The 17,429-nt window shown below is 57.7% G+C and overlaps 1 protein-coding gene across 2 annotated transcripts in view; it reads right to left on the minus strand.

The window, feature by feature from the left end:
- Positions 1 to 312: 312 nt before the first annotated feature.
- Positions 313 to 17,429, minus strand: part of PRDM11 (PR/SET domain 11) — a 47,508-nt gene continuing 30,391 nt past the window's right edge. The window contains exons 5-7 of one of the 2 annotated variants that reach the window (XM_049647728.1): positions 8,538 to 8,725; positions 3,732 to 4,358; positions 313 to 2,541 (exon numbers count right to left, since the gene is read on the minus strand). In XM_049647728.1, the coding sequence (XP_049503685.1) occupies positions 377 to 2,541; positions 3,732 to 4,358; positions 8,538 to 8,725 (2,980 nt within the window). In that variant the 3' untranslated portion in view covers positions 313 to 376. Of the gene's footprint in view, positions 2,542 to 3,731; positions 4,359 to 8,537; positions 8,726 to 13,695; positions 16,167 to 17,429 lie in introns of those variants that run through there. The other variant, XM_049647732.1, reaches the window with a different exon arrangement.

Consider the following 17,429-nt stretch of genomic DNA (forward strand, 5'->3'; position numbering starts at 1 on the left):
ACGAAAACATAAAACGAAACAAACCACCTAAAGGTGATGACAGAGACCCGTCGTTTTAGCTTAGGCTGTTGGTTGGCTGTTAGGTGGGAACGCGTGTGGCCCCAGCACATGCTTCCGTGAGTGAAAACGGCTGCCGGATCTTGTAGACCAGAGTCGGTTTCCAACATCGTTGCTTTGTGAAAGCTCCCAGTGGCTTCTGGTGGATGCATCACCTCGGTTCTTAAAAATTTTCAGTGTGGGTTTATATATATATATATATATATATATGCATGTATATATATATATATATAATATAATATATATTTATATATCAAAGCTTATGAGTATAGATTAAAAAAATATTCAACAGCTCAGTGAACTCTGTGACGCCGGCCCCCTAGATGTCCGGGTAGAACTCTGACCCGTGGTCCACGGTCTGCAGCACCGGCTTCTGTTCCAGCGCGGACATCCTGCTGAGGACCTCGGCCGACAGCGCGTAACTGTTGCCGGACTTCTCCTCAAACCAGCTGTCCAGGGCTCGCTTGGCGTCGAAGCTGGCGATGGGCGGGCCGTTCACGGCGATCGTCAACAGGTCGCTGAGCTGCTCCAGCGTCAGGCGGGAGCGGTGGTTTTTGCGAACTCGCTGCAGGGCGTTGCGGCCTTTCTCGCAGCAGGCTGTGGAAGTGGGGAGGACCTTGAGGACCTGGATGACCTTGTTCAAGAGCGGGAACCTCTGCTTGTACTTGCAGATGTGGCCGATCAGGTCTTTGAAGCCGTTTTTGGTGTAGTAGTCGGCCTTGAGCTCCCGCCACTCCATCAACAGGCTGCCCCGGGGGTCCAGCCCCTCCCTGCAGACGTCCCGGGAAAAGGTGGGGATGGCCTCCAGGTGCTCGAATATCTGCACCATATCCTCCTTGCCGTAGCTCACGAGCTCCTCGCTGTTCCTGGGCCAGGCGGCCAGGTCGAACACCTGGCAGGCTTTCACGAAGATCCGGCTGCGGGAATCAAACCTCTGGGCCAGGATCACCTGGGTCTTCTGGCAGATCTTCTCCCTGACGGACTGGAACTTGGCCTCGGCCACCCTGAGGTTCTTCATCGCGATCCCGTTGAAGCTCTCTCGGAAGTTCTCCTCGAACTCCTGCAGGTACTCCCCCGGGGAGTCGGCCAGCCGGCTGATCTCCTGGATGGCCTCCTCGATCTTGTCGTCCACCTGGGACACCAGCAGGTACTCGCCCTGGAAGACGTAGGCCAGGCGTGAGAGCACGGCGATCACGTCCAGGAGGAAGTAGATGAGCTTGACCGACTGGTAGTCCATGAGGAACTGCAACAGGGCCAGCGCGATGGCGGACGCGTCCGCCCGCTGGGTCTGGCTGCTGACGTCCTTGAGGTGGGCCACCACCTCCAGGTAGTCTTTGATGAGGGCGTTGAGGACGTTCTGCTCCCCGATGATCCACCTCACGGCGCGGATGTCCCCCAGGAACTCCGTCTCCTCGCACAGGGTGGCCGCCGTGGACCGCAGCTCGCACATGAGGCGCGGCGAGTAGCGGTAGAAGCTGAGCAGCTGCTTCAGGTTGTTCTCGAGCTCCTCCAGGCAGGGGAGCTCCTTCCCGCTGATGGCGTCCAGGATCTCCAGGTGGGGCCGGTGCACCATGAAGGGCAGGCACAGCAGCCAGGGCAGCGTCTTGCGGATGGTCATGAACATGCTGGCGCGCAGGCTGGCCGTGACGTGGGCCCCGTCTATGCCCAGGCCGACGGCGGGCTTCTCGTCCTGCAGCCGGATGCCCAGGGCAGAAAAGGCCCGGTCGAGGGCCTGCAGGTAGCTGTCCGTGCTGGAGAAGCCCAGCTCCTGCAGGGACAGGAACTCCGTGGCCGGGGGCCCGTCGCTGCTGGTGTACTGGACGTAGACGGCCACCGTGTCGGCCAGCAGGTCGTCGCTCTGCCCGTCCAGGATGACGCTGAGGCAGGGCGACTGGCGGATGCGCTCCACCAGGTCCTCGCGCAGCGCGCGGGCGATGTGGTGAATGAGGACCTGGCAGTCGCCCTCGTTCATGTACTGGTCCACCACCTTGAGCTCGCACTTCCGCAGGAGCTCGGCCAGGGGCCGGAAGTCCAGGTAGGGCCTGCCCTCGAGGGCCAGGTGGTAGGCGGTGTTGAAGAGCAGGGTCATGTTGCGGCACATCTCCTCCGTCTTCTCGGGGTGCATACGCAGCTTGTACAGCTGCAGGCACTTCTTGTGCAGGTTGCTCTGGCTGTGCAGCTTGATGGTGTGGATCTTGAACTGCTTGGAGCCGATGATGAAGGCCGACGTGCGGGACGACTGCACCGTGTACTGGCGGCAGACGTGGCACCACATCTCGTTGAGGGTGGGGGAGTACCGCAGGAACCAGAACTTCTTCAGCCACTCCTGCTTAAAGCGCCGGATCCGGCGCCCGGCGGCGGACGACATCTTGGAGGGCTCGTCGGCGGCGGTCATCATGTCGTTGGAGACGGATTCGTCGGCCGAGTCGACCTCCGGGTCGTCGTCCTCCAGGATGGCGGGGCCAGACACCATGCTCTCGGAGGCTGCAAGACAAACGGGAAGGAGACATTTGAAGGCCCCGGGGGCGAACACAGCGACTTCTCCAAAGCGACCGGGCACGCGGCCCCAAACAAAGGCGCCACGCTGCGTGACCCGCGAGCCACGTGCTACGACGGACCGAACCCCGGCCTCGGATTTGTTTTACAGGCACCCTCCCGCCCCCCCCGTGCCTTCCCCGGGGGGGGGGGGGGGGGGGGGGCGGTCGCCCCCCGGCGGCCGCCCCGCACCGGGCCGCCGGCCCTCACCCTCCACCAGCGGGTGCTCACGGAACCTCATCTTCCCCATCGACTGAGCGGCACGACCACGAGAGCCGACCTGGCGGAGAGAACGAAGCACGTCGAGGGTCCCCGAGCCCCCCGGGGCGAGGACGCGGGGGCTCGCTTATCCCAGCGGCCAGCGTGGTCGGGGGCCGGCGTGCCGCCCTCGCGGGAAGGCGGCTTGCCACGGCCCCCGGGGCTATTTCAGGATCAGAATGCAGCTTGGTCAAGACGCATGCTTCGAGTATCTGAAACGCCTCACTCTGCGCTACGGGATGAGGTTAAAATAGGAAACGCTACGTCAATGCTGGACTCAGCTGCAGCTGTGTTCCAAGAAAACCTTGCCGGTTGTCGACCGAGTCTAAAGATCCCAGCGGCCGACAGAAAAGCACCGAGGCGTGCAGCCACACGCCCCCGCATCCCGGTCCTTCTAGAACACTCCGGGCAGGGGAGATAGGACCGCGTGCGGCAGAAGAGTGATTCGGGAAGAGAAGAACGAGGCTGTGTTCCGGGACTGAGGTCAACAAGGCCGGGAGCTCTCCCCCACGGGGTGCCCTGCTTGGGACTGGGGAGAGAGAGAGATGGGGTTTAGAAGTTGAGCGTGGGGCTGAGACACCAGTAGGCCCACTAGAGAGAGGCAGCGGGTCAAGAACACAGCACACACCCCTCCAGCAGTGGAACTTCCTTTATTGACGGGAGGATACAAGGGCATGATGCGAGGCGTCCCGCTGGAGCTGAGAAGCAGCCTGTCGGGGGCAGGCACCTGCGGGCAAGGGCCGCGACCGGAGTCCGCCCCCCTCGTGACACGCCTCAGGTCCCCCCGGGGAAGGTGGCTCCAGCAGAGAGCGCCAGGCCACCCTCACCCTGCCCACCGGGCGCCCGTCCCTCCGGCCACAGTCTCATCCACGCCAACTTACCTGCGGGGTCCGAGAGCTCCGGGAGCTCCAGGGCCTGTGCGGGCAGCACGGGGGGTTCAGGAAGCTTCCCAGACTTAAGCATATCTAGTTCGGCCTGGAGCTCCCGGACTTTCTTCTTTAGGCGAATACAGTTAGGGCAAAAGGAGGTGGTGGGGAGCTCGTGAGGGTCGGACGCAAGGGAGGCCTCGGCGGGGCTGTCGGCCTTGAAGGACGAAGGTTCTTCTTCTTCATCCTCCAACGGGCCTGGTTCCTTGGAAACCCCCTGGGGGATCTTCCAGTCCCCTTCCCCCTGGGTCCGGCCGACATTCTGCACGCCATGTGACACGGTCATGGCGCACCGACTGTAGGCCTCGTCCTGGTACTTGGGGACTTTCCTGATGACCAGCGAGGTGCTCAGTGCCAGCTGGTGAGCTTCCGCCTTCGCGGACTCCAGGGAAGCCTCCAGCACGTCCTTGAAAATGAGGTCAATCTTCTTCTTCTTGGCCTGGGGGTGCACATCCCCCTCGTCAAAGCCACGCTTGTAGGGACTTTTGCCCTGTCTCAACACGGGGAGCGGAAGGGGACCCCTCAGGTCTTCTGGGTTATCCAGAGCCTGTTCAGACTTCTCCCTCTGCAACCTCTTCTCTCCTAGGAAGGAAAACCAGGGCGTGAGGAAGGGGGGAAAAGCCCCGACGTGGAGAAACCAACAGAAAACAAGGCACGCCTCCTATCGGGAAAGTCACTTGACACATCCCTCTGGAATCTGGCCTTGTGGGGCAGGTGTGACACGACAGGGAGAGAGAGGCGGGTCACTCAGCGGATCACGGGGTCTAGAGTGGGATCCCAAAACGTGGGCAGAACTCTCTAAAAAGACCACGCGTTGCACGGGAGCCTTACGTATACACGCGGCACATTTACAAATGGAGGGAAGGCTATAGGGGAGGGCAGTGGGAAGTTCGGTAACCGTAGAAGATGACACCCCCACCGATCAAACCGGGCGGGTGGGCGCGCACCTCAGAGCTCAGTGCGTGTGGCTCCCCGCCCTCCAGGCTTCTCGTCCAGTCCTGGCAACTGGAAGACGGCTGCTTCGACTTGGTAAAAGGTACACACGAAACACGGAGTCCACTCTTTCCGGCTCCCTGGCTGCCCCGAGACGGCCCCTCGGGGCAGAGACCGACCCACAGCCAACCATCCTTTCTTAACTCTCCCAGTGATCAGAGGACGAGGTGCACGGAAGGGAGCGTGACCTGAACGTCTGTGGTTCTCCCACAACCGAGGCGGGGGGGGGAACGGGAAGACGGGGCCCCCCCACAGTGGCTGATGGCTCCCGGGCGGGCAGCCTCCAGCAAGACAAAGAGGGGCGTGGCCCCACTGACCCAAAGCATTCTTGAAATATAGCCGTGTCTCCTTACCTGATGATACAAAGAACGCTCCCTTTTCTAGCTCTTTCCATCACGTGACTGGCTTCAGAGACGTTGCTGAGCTCCCAACAAGAATTTTAGCCTGATTCTTTGAAACGGCCGCCACAGTCTCATAAATTGCTATAGAAGGGCGTATGCTCCCCGGGGGTTGCAGACGCTACAGGGGACCCTCAGAAGGTCTCCTGACGGCGGCCTGTGGGGCCGGGGAATCTCAAAGGGCTTCCTAGATAGAGGTGGGGCCCTGGGAGCCGACTCCGAGCAGTGACTTGACCTGAATGTATGTTGCGGATGGATTTCCAAAAGCCGTGTTTGCTAAAAACCTCTGAGTGGAGCGGAGGCCAAAGGATCTCTGGGAACAATCCAGAAGATCCATGCTATGCCCGAGCCCTGGGTCCCCGCAGCCGGCAAGGGGTGCCGTGCCCCGGCCCGTGTATGAATCCAGGCTTCCGACGGGTAACAGCACAAAAGGGGGTAACCTAATCAGGACACCCCTCTTCTGTCCTCGCACGAATAACGTTATGTTCAGGGCCCCTGAAAGTCAGGTGGCTCTCACAGCCTATATTTTTATAACGACCGAGGAGCAGAAAGGGTGGACGTGAACACTAACAAATGCGACACGTTCGCGGTACAGATCAGCTATGACACTTGCCCATTTGGAATCTCCAAACGTCAGGGGCCACGCTTTCACTTCTCACAGACCAGTCAGGCGGCAAACAGCTTATGTCGGGAGCTCAAGGCTATACATCAGCAGGGAGTCCTCATGCGTCTCTGCTTAAAGACAAGGTCATTCAAATCTCCCAGGATGCGTGGGGGACTTCTTCGGACTCAAGGCGCTCGGAAAAATCTAAAGGCCGAGAAGGACCTTTCAGCATCGTGGAATTGATTTCAAAGCCTCCATTAAATATGGGGGGAAACACCACAGAGTGAATCGGTGGCTCAAAGTGGATCAAATGACACAAGGTTTTTTTGAATACACCTATCCGATGCATCCCGCTCTTAAAAGATCTCCACAAAGGCATACTTTAAACGGTCTGCAGGAAGAAGTTTCTGGGCTTCAGGTAACATCCCTACTTAAGAAGGACCAGTAATTCATGCTCTGGCCTTTCTCAGGGCTCCAGCCCCCAATTACAAAGGAACTTCCTTCCACGCAAGACCCTCGGTGACTGAGTGTCGGGATCCCCTTCCCGGAGCGGGGCTGGCCCACCAATCTAAGATGCCACTAAACTGTATTCAGAGCCTGCCAAAGCTGTAGGCTACAGAGACGTCTACACAGCTAAAGGCCGCTGAGCTCATGACTGCTCCCAAGGGCTTTAGGATCAAGCCCACCCGCGGCTCTGGCCCTGCCCCATGGTGCCTTTCAGTCTCCTTCCTGTTTCCTACTGCTCAGCCTGGCCAGGAACAGCCACTCCTTCCTCCTGTATCTTCACAAATTTTCACGTATCTCATCTCAAGCCTCTCTGCTACGCCTCCTTTGAGCCACTCCCGAGAGGTCACTCCCTCCTCCGAGCGTTCCCCTCGGATCTCGGGGCTCTCTGAGGATGATCGCAGCTTGATGTGCTTTGGAGAAGACACTGGGTTGGGGGTGGGGGTGGGGGTGGGGGAGGATATCACGAATCCAGGAGAATTTAAGAAGATTATGGCCAAGGGACGGAACCTGTGTCCTCAGATAGGACTTCTCTTGGTTTTCTTTTCTTCTGGTGATAGGACGATTCTTTTGGAGACTTCTTGGCCGTCTTCATTCCTGTCTTCCCTTATCCATTCAACAAAGATGTATTGCGCATCAGACACGGTTACACAAGGTCTCTTCAGAGGTCAAACGGAAACCAAGGGAATCTCGTCATAGAAACCTGCCTTCCCGAGCGAGATCGGCACGTGGCCAACCCCCGGTTCCGAAGAGGACAAGAGGTGAGTATGTCGGCTGGGTCTCCCCACCGACCCCCCAATCACAGATACCTTTTACCAAGTCAGGCAGCAGCTGTGCATTCAAGGTCCACAACCCGCTTTGTTCTGTTTTGTTTTTAAAAACAGCCTTGGGGCTCCTGGGTGGCTCAGCTGGTGGAGCGTCTGACTCTTGATTTCGGCTCGGTCATGTCTCATGGTCATGAGATCAAGCCCCGTGTGGGGCTCAGCACGGAGCCTGCTTGGGATTCTCTCCCTCTCTCTGCCCCTCTCTGCTACTGCTCGCTCTCTCTCTCTCACTCTCCCTCAAAATAAATAAACTTAAAAAAAATTAACATAGCTTAATTGCCATGGGCCACCCTGCCCCCTTTCTCTCTTCTCCACTCATACTCCATGTGAAGATTTATCTCCAATAAGTAGGTTGGTCAGGAGCATGACATGGTGGGGCTTGGGTATAGTCCTGGTTCCTGAGACCAGATGGACTCTGGGTCTTTGAATGCTTTTCCTTAATGCAAGAAATATCCCCCTGAGAGGAGCTGGATTCACCAGTTTGCCTGGGCCAGGCTGAGGCTAGAATAGAGAGGCAAAGGGCTAGGGGCTGGGGGGTATTTTAAGCCACTTGCAAATGACGCATTTAAATGGAGCTGGATGGACATCTCCCCCACCAGGCCACCACCCACACCTAAGGTCACCTTCCCACCTCCCTCCCTGAGAAGAACTGCCTTCTTCTAATAGAGGTGGTTCATTCACAGCGTGTGATCGGGACTTTCAGGAATGAGGCCAGGAGGAAGCTGGGAAGAACCGAGTTTGGTCTGGGAGGCCGTATACCATCGTAGGTTAGAGCTGAGACCCTGGACTAGGACCCTGGACAGATGTGGATGAGAAAGCCAGCAGTGCCCTTCCTAGCCCCGTGACCCCGGGTGAGTCGCTGTATTCAACCGATGCTCAGGTTTCTACATTGGTGAGCTGGGGGATAATCAGCCACACGGGATGGTCAGCCTTAAAAGTTTCCAACCGAGGGCTTACAGTGGTCAAGGTGGGCATTGCTCTAAATGGGCGCATTACCCAGCTAATTCCCACCGCACCCTTACGAGGTAGGTGAACACCGCAGAACCACCGCTGGGCACGTGGTAAGCACTTAGCAAATGTTAGTATCACTGCGACAGGGACGGGTTGTAGCACCTTCCCATCAGTTTGAGTCGGAGAAAGAGGACCAGCTTTGATTACACTTATGCGCTTGGCTTTGGGGCCCTGTCTCTCTCCCGGATACTCTGATGCCTGCGCCAGGGTTTCTGAGGGAGGACGGCACCCTGGAGGGTCTGCGGCCCCGCCCAGAGCCGCGGCTCACACGCAGACCGTCCGTCCCCCGCCCCGCGTCCCTCTGGGTCTCCCCGTCGCCGCTGGACTGCATTCCCCAACGGTCTTCTCAGGAAGCTCCCAGAGAAGCACTCCTGGCCTCCCCTGTGTTTGGTGGCGGGCGTGGCCCTCACCTCGGGTGGGGACTCACCTCTGGCCAGATTGCGGTGGATGGTCTCCTGGGACATGCTGTGCAGACGCTTCATGTATTCCTTGCTGTACCAGACCCGGAGCCGCTCCCCGGGCCGGATGTCCCGGCAGGCTCGGAAGTAGATGCGCTCGCTGTGCTGGAACGCCAGCAGGTTCTGCTCCCTCTCTTCCCGGGAGATGACCACGTACCTGGGGGCAAGGGGGACAGGTGAGAACGCACGGGCCACTCGGTGGAGGTCAGAGGTCCACAGGCAAGGGGCGTGCGCAAAAGTCGAAGGACGGCTGCCTGTCCGGGATCGGGACCCCAGCTAGAGCCGGTCCCTCGTCCCGACGTCACAGTTTTGTGCGACCTCGAGCAAGCCTCGGACCCTCTGAGGGTCTCTGTTTTCTGAGACTAGGGATGACAGCCGCCCTGCCTACCTCCCACATACTGGTAAGCACAAAATTCAACACCAGATATAAAAACGATTACCAAACCGAAAGGCCATGTCGTTCGCTCTTCGCTAAATTTTAGCCACAGGGACCCCCAGACACCTGCAGGCCTCCGATGGCGCTAAGTGTGGGATTCCTGGACTGTTTCCAGGATTTCATGAAGCCTAGAAGAAACAACCCATGTGACAACGGCGCCCCGAAGGCCAATTAACAAATGCTGAAGATCAACGTCTTTAAAAAGTGGGTGCCCGATGCTGACAGGAGACGAAGGGAAATAAGACCCGAGAGAAGGTTAGCAACGACTGGAAACTAAGACTCAGAGACGCTAAGTGACTCGCCTGAGGTCACACAGCGAACAAATGGGAGATGGAGCTTTGAGGTCTGTGTCTTTCCCACTAGATCTCGCGGCTCCCCTGTGGGCATGTAAAGCACCAGCAATGCCCAGATAACCTTTAAAGTTCTGCCAAACCCTCAGAATCTCTCCCTTACCCCCGCTCCCTGAAATGACATTTCCAACATCCAACCTGCCGCCTTCCAAAGCTGAGATGATGTAACACCTACAGAGAAGCAGAGGCGGAGAGATCAAAAGGACAAGAGGAAACTGGAGTCTTAAGGATCCACACCACGCGAGCATCCAGGAAATGCGTCATAAAAAATAAACTTCTTTTGCTCATGCTATGGTTTGTCTCAAAAGCCAGGATAGGAATCAAAGTCGGACTGACTGGCATCGCCCAGAGAACGGTATTTGGAGCAGTCCAGGGTACGCAATCATTCACGGGGAAAAATCCCAATGGGTCACGAGCAAACGAAAAGCACTCAGCATCACTCCAAAGGAAAGAAACGGCAAGTAGCACGTTGTCTCTTTGGCACAGATTTCTCTCCCTCTCTCCCTCTCTCCCTCTCTCTCTTTTTAATGATAACATCCACATTGGCTAGAAAAGTGTATCCCAGACTACTGGTGGAGAATAAGTGGGCACAAGCCTTGGGGAATCAAATTGGCAATATGGCCTCCTACACCCATGTTCACGGCAGCATTATTCACAACCGTCTGCAGGTGGGAGCGACCCATGCCCGCTGATGGATACGTGGATAAAAGGAATGTGGAATACATATACGATGGCTATTACTTGGCTTTAAAAAGGAAGGAAATTCCGATATACGCTGTACCGCGAATGAGCCCTGAAGACACATACCAAGCGAAGGGAGCCGATCACAAAAGGACAAATACGGTAGGATCCCATTTATATGAGGTCCTTGCAGGAACAGTCACATTCAGAGACGGAAAGGAGAACGGGGGTTGCCAGGGGCCAGGGTGGGGAGTGGGGGGACGGGGAGTTCGCGTGTAATGGGTATATAGTTTCAGTGGGGGAAGACGAAAAGAGTCTTGAGATGGATGGTGGTCACGACCCCGCAACGCGAGTGAAATTGATGCCGCTGAATTGCATACTTCAAAAAATGGTTACAATGGTAAATTTTATGGCATGTGCATTCTGTCGCAATTTTTGAAAAACTTTAAAAAGGACCATAAGATGCAGACCGAGTAGACGACTCGGCATACCACCGCCCTGGCTGTAGCATCGTTTACAATAACGCAAAAGCAGAAAACACCGAAACGTCCGATACCAGAGCAACAGCTTAGCGAACCGCGGCATATTTGTACGATGGAATCGCTCATCTATAGAAAAGCGTTTTCAAGGGATCTTTCATGACTCGGAAAAAAGGGCCCTGATAGGATGCAACGTGAGAACAGGAGGGCTGAAAGCTATCTATTCTATAGTTCCAACCACGCTCTAAACACAAGCCTTGGTAAACTACTTGAAGGAAATATACCAATGCTGTAACAGTGACTGGCCATTGCAGGTGGATCTACTTTGTAAGTTTCTCTGTAATTTCCAAGTTTTCCTTATTAAGCAATTATTACAGTTACCCCTCCCCCCCCAAGAAAAGACACACGAACTCCACTTTCAGTACTGGTGGCGGTCGCGGTGGCCGCCTGCATTGTGAGTCTATGTTCCTGGCCCCTCGGGCAGAGCACCCTGGAGCATATCGTGCCCGTTGTCACAGATAGTCCCCTGTAGCCTCCGTTCTTTCTACTCGCAAGGATAGTCCCCTGTAGCCTCCGTTCTACTCAGCCCTGGAGGAGGCCGTGACCTTATAAGGGGAACCACTAGAGTCCAGGGACCAATCCACCTGACAACAGGCGGCAGCACAGACCCCGGGGTTGCGGGGCTAAGGCCAAGGGAGGCAGCAGTGCAAACATGAGCGCCGGCTGCTTCACCCGCTCTGAGAGAAGCAGTCGTGAGCTCCACCCTGCCAGGGTCACACGGGCAGGATGCATGGCGCTTAGATCCCCAGAACCTGCTTGTGTCCAGAGACTAAATCAATGCATCTGTGTGCTTGTCGGCATCGGACACGAGCATCGGTCTCCCTGAGCCGTGAAGACAATACCGTGATATCCGCGACGCCCAGGCGTGCCACAAACCAAGAACTTGGGGGGAAGGAGAAGAGGACCCCTGGCCCAGGGCGGTCTTTCCACACGGACACTTCTGAGTTGCAGCTCTCCAGCTGCAGGGGTCTGCTCTTCTCTGGATCTGATATTCCTTCTGAATGTGCAAAATATTTTCCAGTCCCCAGTTTAGTGAGAGCCTGGGGTTCGACATCCAAAATTAATCAGACTTGTGGCTAGCATCGAACAGAACTGGGGTAGACCCAAACTTTCCTACTCCTGGATTCAGAAGGCAAACTGCTCATTCACCTGTCTCCTCACAAGAATCACCTGAATCACAGAGCACAAGGAAAGACACGCTCTTCTCTGGTTTGGCTGTGCAAACAATCATCAAGCTCTAAAAGCTAGAATTACTTTCTCTGGCATCAATCACAGTCTCCCAAAACAGATCAAAATTTGTTCAGCACCTGGTTGTATTTGGTCGTTTTGAGATATAATATCTATGGCACCTCTCAGCGAATGGTAACAACCCACTCCCCCGAGGTGTTCAATGGAGGCAGCTAAGTCTCAACACCAATTACCTGGAATTCACTCTCCCTCTTTTAAGTATTTTGCAGTGACACCCAGGGGTTTAATCCACTCCCAGAATCCCGTTCCCGTACAACAATCCCTTCATGAAGAACCACGCCTGTCCCATCTCATGGCTGCAGACAAGCAAGAGCCCTCCCTGGAAGACAAAGCTTCTAGGGAGCGAAGGTCCCTGTATCTGTTGAGTCTCCAGGTCACTACCTCATTGGAGAGAAGGCACAGAGTATGTCGGAAGGAGGGTGGAAAATGGCTAGCACAGGGCACTCTACGAACGCAAGAGCTCATCTGATAGCTTTTCAAATCAGACCCACAGAGGTGACAACCTTTGAAGCAATCGAGGGGGTGGGTGGGAGCGGGAGCTGCTCTCTGGACTGAAGTTTTCATGATGATAATGGATTCTTTTTATTCTGAGCTCCTTGCTGGCTTTGGGAATTGGATAGACAGGCACTAAGACACCACTTCTTAGACCTCACCCACTGTGCCTTATCAAATGCACCAGATTTTCTAGCTGGGACAGGAAATGACTATGGGTTTCAACGGAAGAGAGAAAATAACCCACGGGGCATCCATTTTGTTGGAGTGGGGGCAGACAAAAGGCCAGGCTCAGACATTCCTGCTCAGGGGGTAGGTCTCTGACGGAGAGGAAGATGTGCCACTCACGGAGGCAGGAATGGGAAAGACTGACCGAGAAGAGGCAGGGCTCTGTTTTCTCCCGTGCATTTAGGTCTCTGAGCTGGGCGGGTCTTTGGGTCATGCACCCACCCACCAGATGGTCACCCAAACGCTGACAGAACGTCACGCAGCCAGCCTTGAGTGCGGCTGGAGGCCTCGGACTCTTAGGCGGGACTTCCCCATCTCAAGCTGAAATTGGCTGCCCGTTGCCTTCCGTCCACTGGCCTCAGTTTCCCCTTCCTGTTTTGATGTGCTAGACCCATAGTCCCCCACTGAAGCCTAGAAAAAGACTCTAATGAAATTCCATCAGAAGTTCATAGGCTCTTCGTCTCTCTGTCCCCTTTGCTTCCAACTTGATCTCTTCCCTCCCCAGGACCAGAGGGAAAGGCCAGTCAGCACCTACACCTTGCTGGAGAAGATCCTGGACCTGGTTTCACAGGATCTTTGCCTCTTGTGGAAATCGAGTAATGTTGATTTCCATGGTCATCCTTTTCGGCCGAGAGCAGAAGAGGAGGACCTGGATTCCAAGAGGTCAAAGGCAGGCTGGAACTTTCCAGAGAGGGGACAGATCCTTGGTCAGGACGTGGGGGTTTCCTGCTTGGGAGAAGGTCTCTGTGTGACTGGCAGTAAGCCAGGGCAACTCACAGGTTAGGAGGCCCTTGTCTTCTAAGGAGACTCCCAAAAGGACCCAGAGGAGCCACTCTGGTTACTTTGAAAGCCTCAGATCTCTGTGGGCAGGGTCTTGCCTGTGACAGACGGATACTAGGATCTGTGGGGAGGTGTCCAAAAAAAAAAAAAGGTCACGCCTCAGAGTGGTCCCTGAAGTACACTGGCGAATGGATAGCCCCTGACCATCTGGAGCCTCCTGCCGGAAATAGTGATTCCCCACCCCCCCAGGACCCCTAACTTCTTCTAGGGAACAAAAGGTAAAAATTCACTTAGCAACATCTCACTCTCACTGTGCAAAGACTTTAATAAAATACAGCTCAGTGGTTTCAGACGTGGCTGTTCACCTCGCTCAGCTCACGGGTTCCTTTCTTTTCCTTACAGGGCTAGCCTGGTGCCGAGTACGGGGCATCTGAGTGCTTCCGGAATCCTGGAAATGGCAGGGGCACTCGAGCCCCTGTGGCCAGCATGCTTTCCCTCCATCATCTAACCCCTGCTCTGGGGGCCTTGAGGTTTTCACAGGAAGCGAAGAAAGAGAATATACACCAAAGAAAGATCCTGGAGACTGGGTGTGTTCCAAGTGTGAGATCAATTTCTTTTTATTGCCGTCTTAACAAAAATACTTGGGAAGGCAATCTTTGATTCCAGCATTGGGAGGGCAGGGGAATGCCAGGCAATAATCAAGCCACTGGGCTGTCGGACTGGGGACTGTTCAGTTTGGGGGTGGCAGGAACCCCCAGAGGACCACAGAGTGGGGCGATGGAGGCCGAGGACACGGGGACCTAGCGGTTTGCCCTCCGAGCTCTCTCCCTGGGACCAAGCTTGGTCTGGGTTCAGAAGCAGCACTCCAGGAACAGCCACAGCAGGCACTGGGTACGGCAGTCCTCCCAGCCCCCACTAGGGCTCTAGGGGGCAGGCGTGGGGGAGATAGATGGAGGGCCGGCCAGGGGAGGGGAGCTTCTGCTAGGGTCAGCCTCAGGCCAGGGAGCAAAGAGGACACAGAGCCGAGCTACAACCTGGGTCAGAGCTAAGCTTGTGACTGCCTCCCCCACCTCCCTCCGGGACTCGAGGAACCCGGCTCTCCCCCCACACTCCGAAATGAAACATGAAGCTAGAGATGTGTGTAGCTAATGCATTTGCAGCCCAAGCAAGCGGAGGCGAGGCATGCTGGAACTTGGGTGGCACGGGAGCCTTGCTGGGTTCTTATAGACGCCAGAAGAGGAGTCACCTTGTGGGTGCTGAGGCTTGGGCCCTGCCTCTCCCCAGCCCCCCCCCCCCCCCCCCCCGGCTGTTAGCCTTAGTGTCAGAGCCGGGTGGGTGGATTCACTGCCCGGAGGCTGCCGCTGCCTCCCACCGGCACCCAGGAGAGCCAAGGCGTGGGCGGGCGAGGCGCGGTACCCCTCCCGACTCCCGATCTGGCCTCTGACAGGGGAGCTGGACAAATCCGCAGACCTGGCTTCCAGTCCTGGCGCCCCCCCCCCCCCACCCCGCCCCGCCAACTAACTGTCGTGTCACTGATCATCTAGGAAATGCAGGTGATGGCAGTAATAACGTGACAACGATACCCGGCTTGGCTGCCTCTCCGGCTGTCCTGAGAACCCACTGAGACCACACACCTGCAAATGCAGGGAAAGCATAAGGTGCTCTCTCTAAGAACTCCGGGGAGTCTTCGCCTTCCTCCGACGCCATCCCCTTCCACAAAAGGCAAGCACAGCAGCTGAGCACACGCACCGCAAGGGCAAGCGGAAGGCCAAGGCAGGGGCACCACCCGCCGCACTCAGAGCCCTGGGGAAGGGGAGGACGCACCCCTCCCGGAAGGGCTGAGCTCCCCCTGCCCGTCCTCAAGCTTCGCCCCCTTCGGAAGCAGCAGAATCAGGGCGTGGGAGGCAGCCGTGGCAGCCCTGCGGTCGGCAAGCAGGAGTCCATTCAGGCGCTCCCCCCTCTTGCTCCCCTCTTCCCCGCAAGGCTCGCCGCCGCCGTGGGTGCGGACCAAGAGGAGGCTGACGCCCCAGGGCAAGCAAGCATCGGGCAGGTCGCTTTCCCTGCATCTTCAGCATCTGCCGAAGACGAGGGAGCGGGGCTCAGTACACACTCTGTTGGAGCCCAGGGCAGCTGGCCTGCACTCGGGGAGGAGGTGGCCGCCTCCCCAGCATCCTACAAGGGTCATTGGTCCCGGACACGGGAGACTGGCTCCCGTCGCAAGGCCAGGCACCTGTCCCCCCACCCCCGTCTCTCTTCCTCCTACTGGAGACTGGCCGGGTCAGAAGGTGTGCTTTCTCTTCCGAGACCTGGTAGTCCGTGCGGGGGCTGGCGCCGGGGGAGCCTGCGGGGGCTCTGCCAGGGGGGCCTCGACCTGAGGGGTAGAGCCCGCGGGGGCTACCCCGTCTGGCCCCCGCTGAGATGCCTGGACCCCGTCTCGGATCTCCGTCAGCGTCTGGCACACCTGACCGACGCGGCCGGTCAGCTCCGCCACGGTCTGGCCGATGGAACGCATGCTGTTCGCCATGTCCCGGTGCACGGTCACCAGCTCCTGGCAGAACTGCTGGAGGACCTCGGTCTGCCGGACGTAGGCATGGAGGAGCTGCCAGTCAAGGCCTGTGCCGGGCGGGCTGGGGTGCGGCCGAGGGGTCCTGCAGGCAGCCTGGGCCTGCGGTGAGGGCCGGGATAGGGCCTCTGGCTTGGGGCCCACCATCTCGGACTGGTCTGAGGAGGACGATGAGCGGAGCAGGGTAGGCCTGGCCAGGTGGGCCTCTTCCTCTGGTGACCGCTGCCGGGGCACCCGCAGAGGCTGCCTCGAGGGCCCCGGGGCCTCCTCATCTTCATCATCTTGCGGGATAGAAACAAAGAAGGGCAAATGATTACAACAGAGAGAAAGGGGGCGGCTCTGGGCTTTGGCCCACCGCCCCCCCCAAGTCGCTCTATACTCCCCCTGCCCGGCCGCCCCCGAGTCTAATTCAGCACCTGCCTGCTCCCCTGCACCGGCCCACAAACACCTGCTCCCCAAATCCCTGAAGGTGTGCGGGCCCGGCACCCCGGGGGACAAGGGTGAGCGCTGCCCGGGCCCCCTTCCTTTCACGGGAACAGCAACACGCTTGCGGGAGGGCCCAGGTCGGGGGACTTGGAGACACCAGTCCCAGTGACAGCAAGTCAACCGGCTCGCTCACTTCGTCCCTCTGTGACTCAGTTTCTGCAGAGCAAAGATCACAACCGCTCTGTCTTGATCTACCCAGCCGCTTGCCCGCCTAACAGGGTTGTCAAGAAAATGAAACAAGAGAACGGACACGAAGGAGCTTGGCAAAGCCGGAAGAGTGACACCTGCCAAAAGGCACTTGGAGTTCTGTCTGACTCGCTTGGGCCACCTCGTGGCCTTGCTAGAATCTGCAGTTTTAAGTCACGGGGGGGGGGGGGGCGGGCCCCCCCGCCGGCGCGGGGCGGGGGCGGGGGGGGGGGCGGGGGGGGGGGGGGCGGGGGGGGGGGGGGTGGGGACAGGCCCCGGGGCAGTCTGGAGTCTGGCAAGGGATAGGAAAGGAGTGACGCGGCTGGAGGGCACAGAGCAAGAGAGCCACCTCTGCAGCCGGTCCTGATGTTCCCCTGAGACCCCCAAGGCGGGCCGCCCAGGGAAGAAGCATCGCTCTCACCCAGGAGCGTCTGAAGGCTTGCAAGGCACCACCACACAGACGGCCAGTCACAGGGAGGGGCCGGGCCCCTGCAACACCCAGACCTTGGCTCTCTTGTGAGCAAGGTTATGAGCTGATTCCCACGGCAGGAATAAAAAGTATGCAGGTTCCCTGCCTGCACCAGAGGGGCTAAATTCAGAACCACCCCCCAGGGGAGGTGACCGAGAAGACTGACTCATCTTGTCCCCAGCCGCACACATGCATGTCTCCCCAGGGTCCCAGGGCCTCCCTTTGGGCTGGCACAAGAAGAGCCCAGTGATTCATAACCGCGCTTGGTGGGATAGCTGCCAGCCCCCCAGGGATCCCAGGACACCCGTTCTGGCGTGGCAGGGCTGGAAGGAGTGAGCGGGGCCGAGGCGATGGTGCTTCCCCCCCACCCCCCTTTCAGGGCCTCCTTCCACAGAGCCCCTGG

This window comes from Panthera uncia, chromosome D1 (assembly GCF_023721935.1).
Source record: "Panthera uncia isolate 11264 chromosome D1, Puncia_PCG_1.0, whole genome shotgun sequence".
Classification (NCBI taxonomy): Eukaryota; Metazoa; Chordata; class Mammalia; order Carnivora; family Felidae; genus Panthera; species Panthera uncia.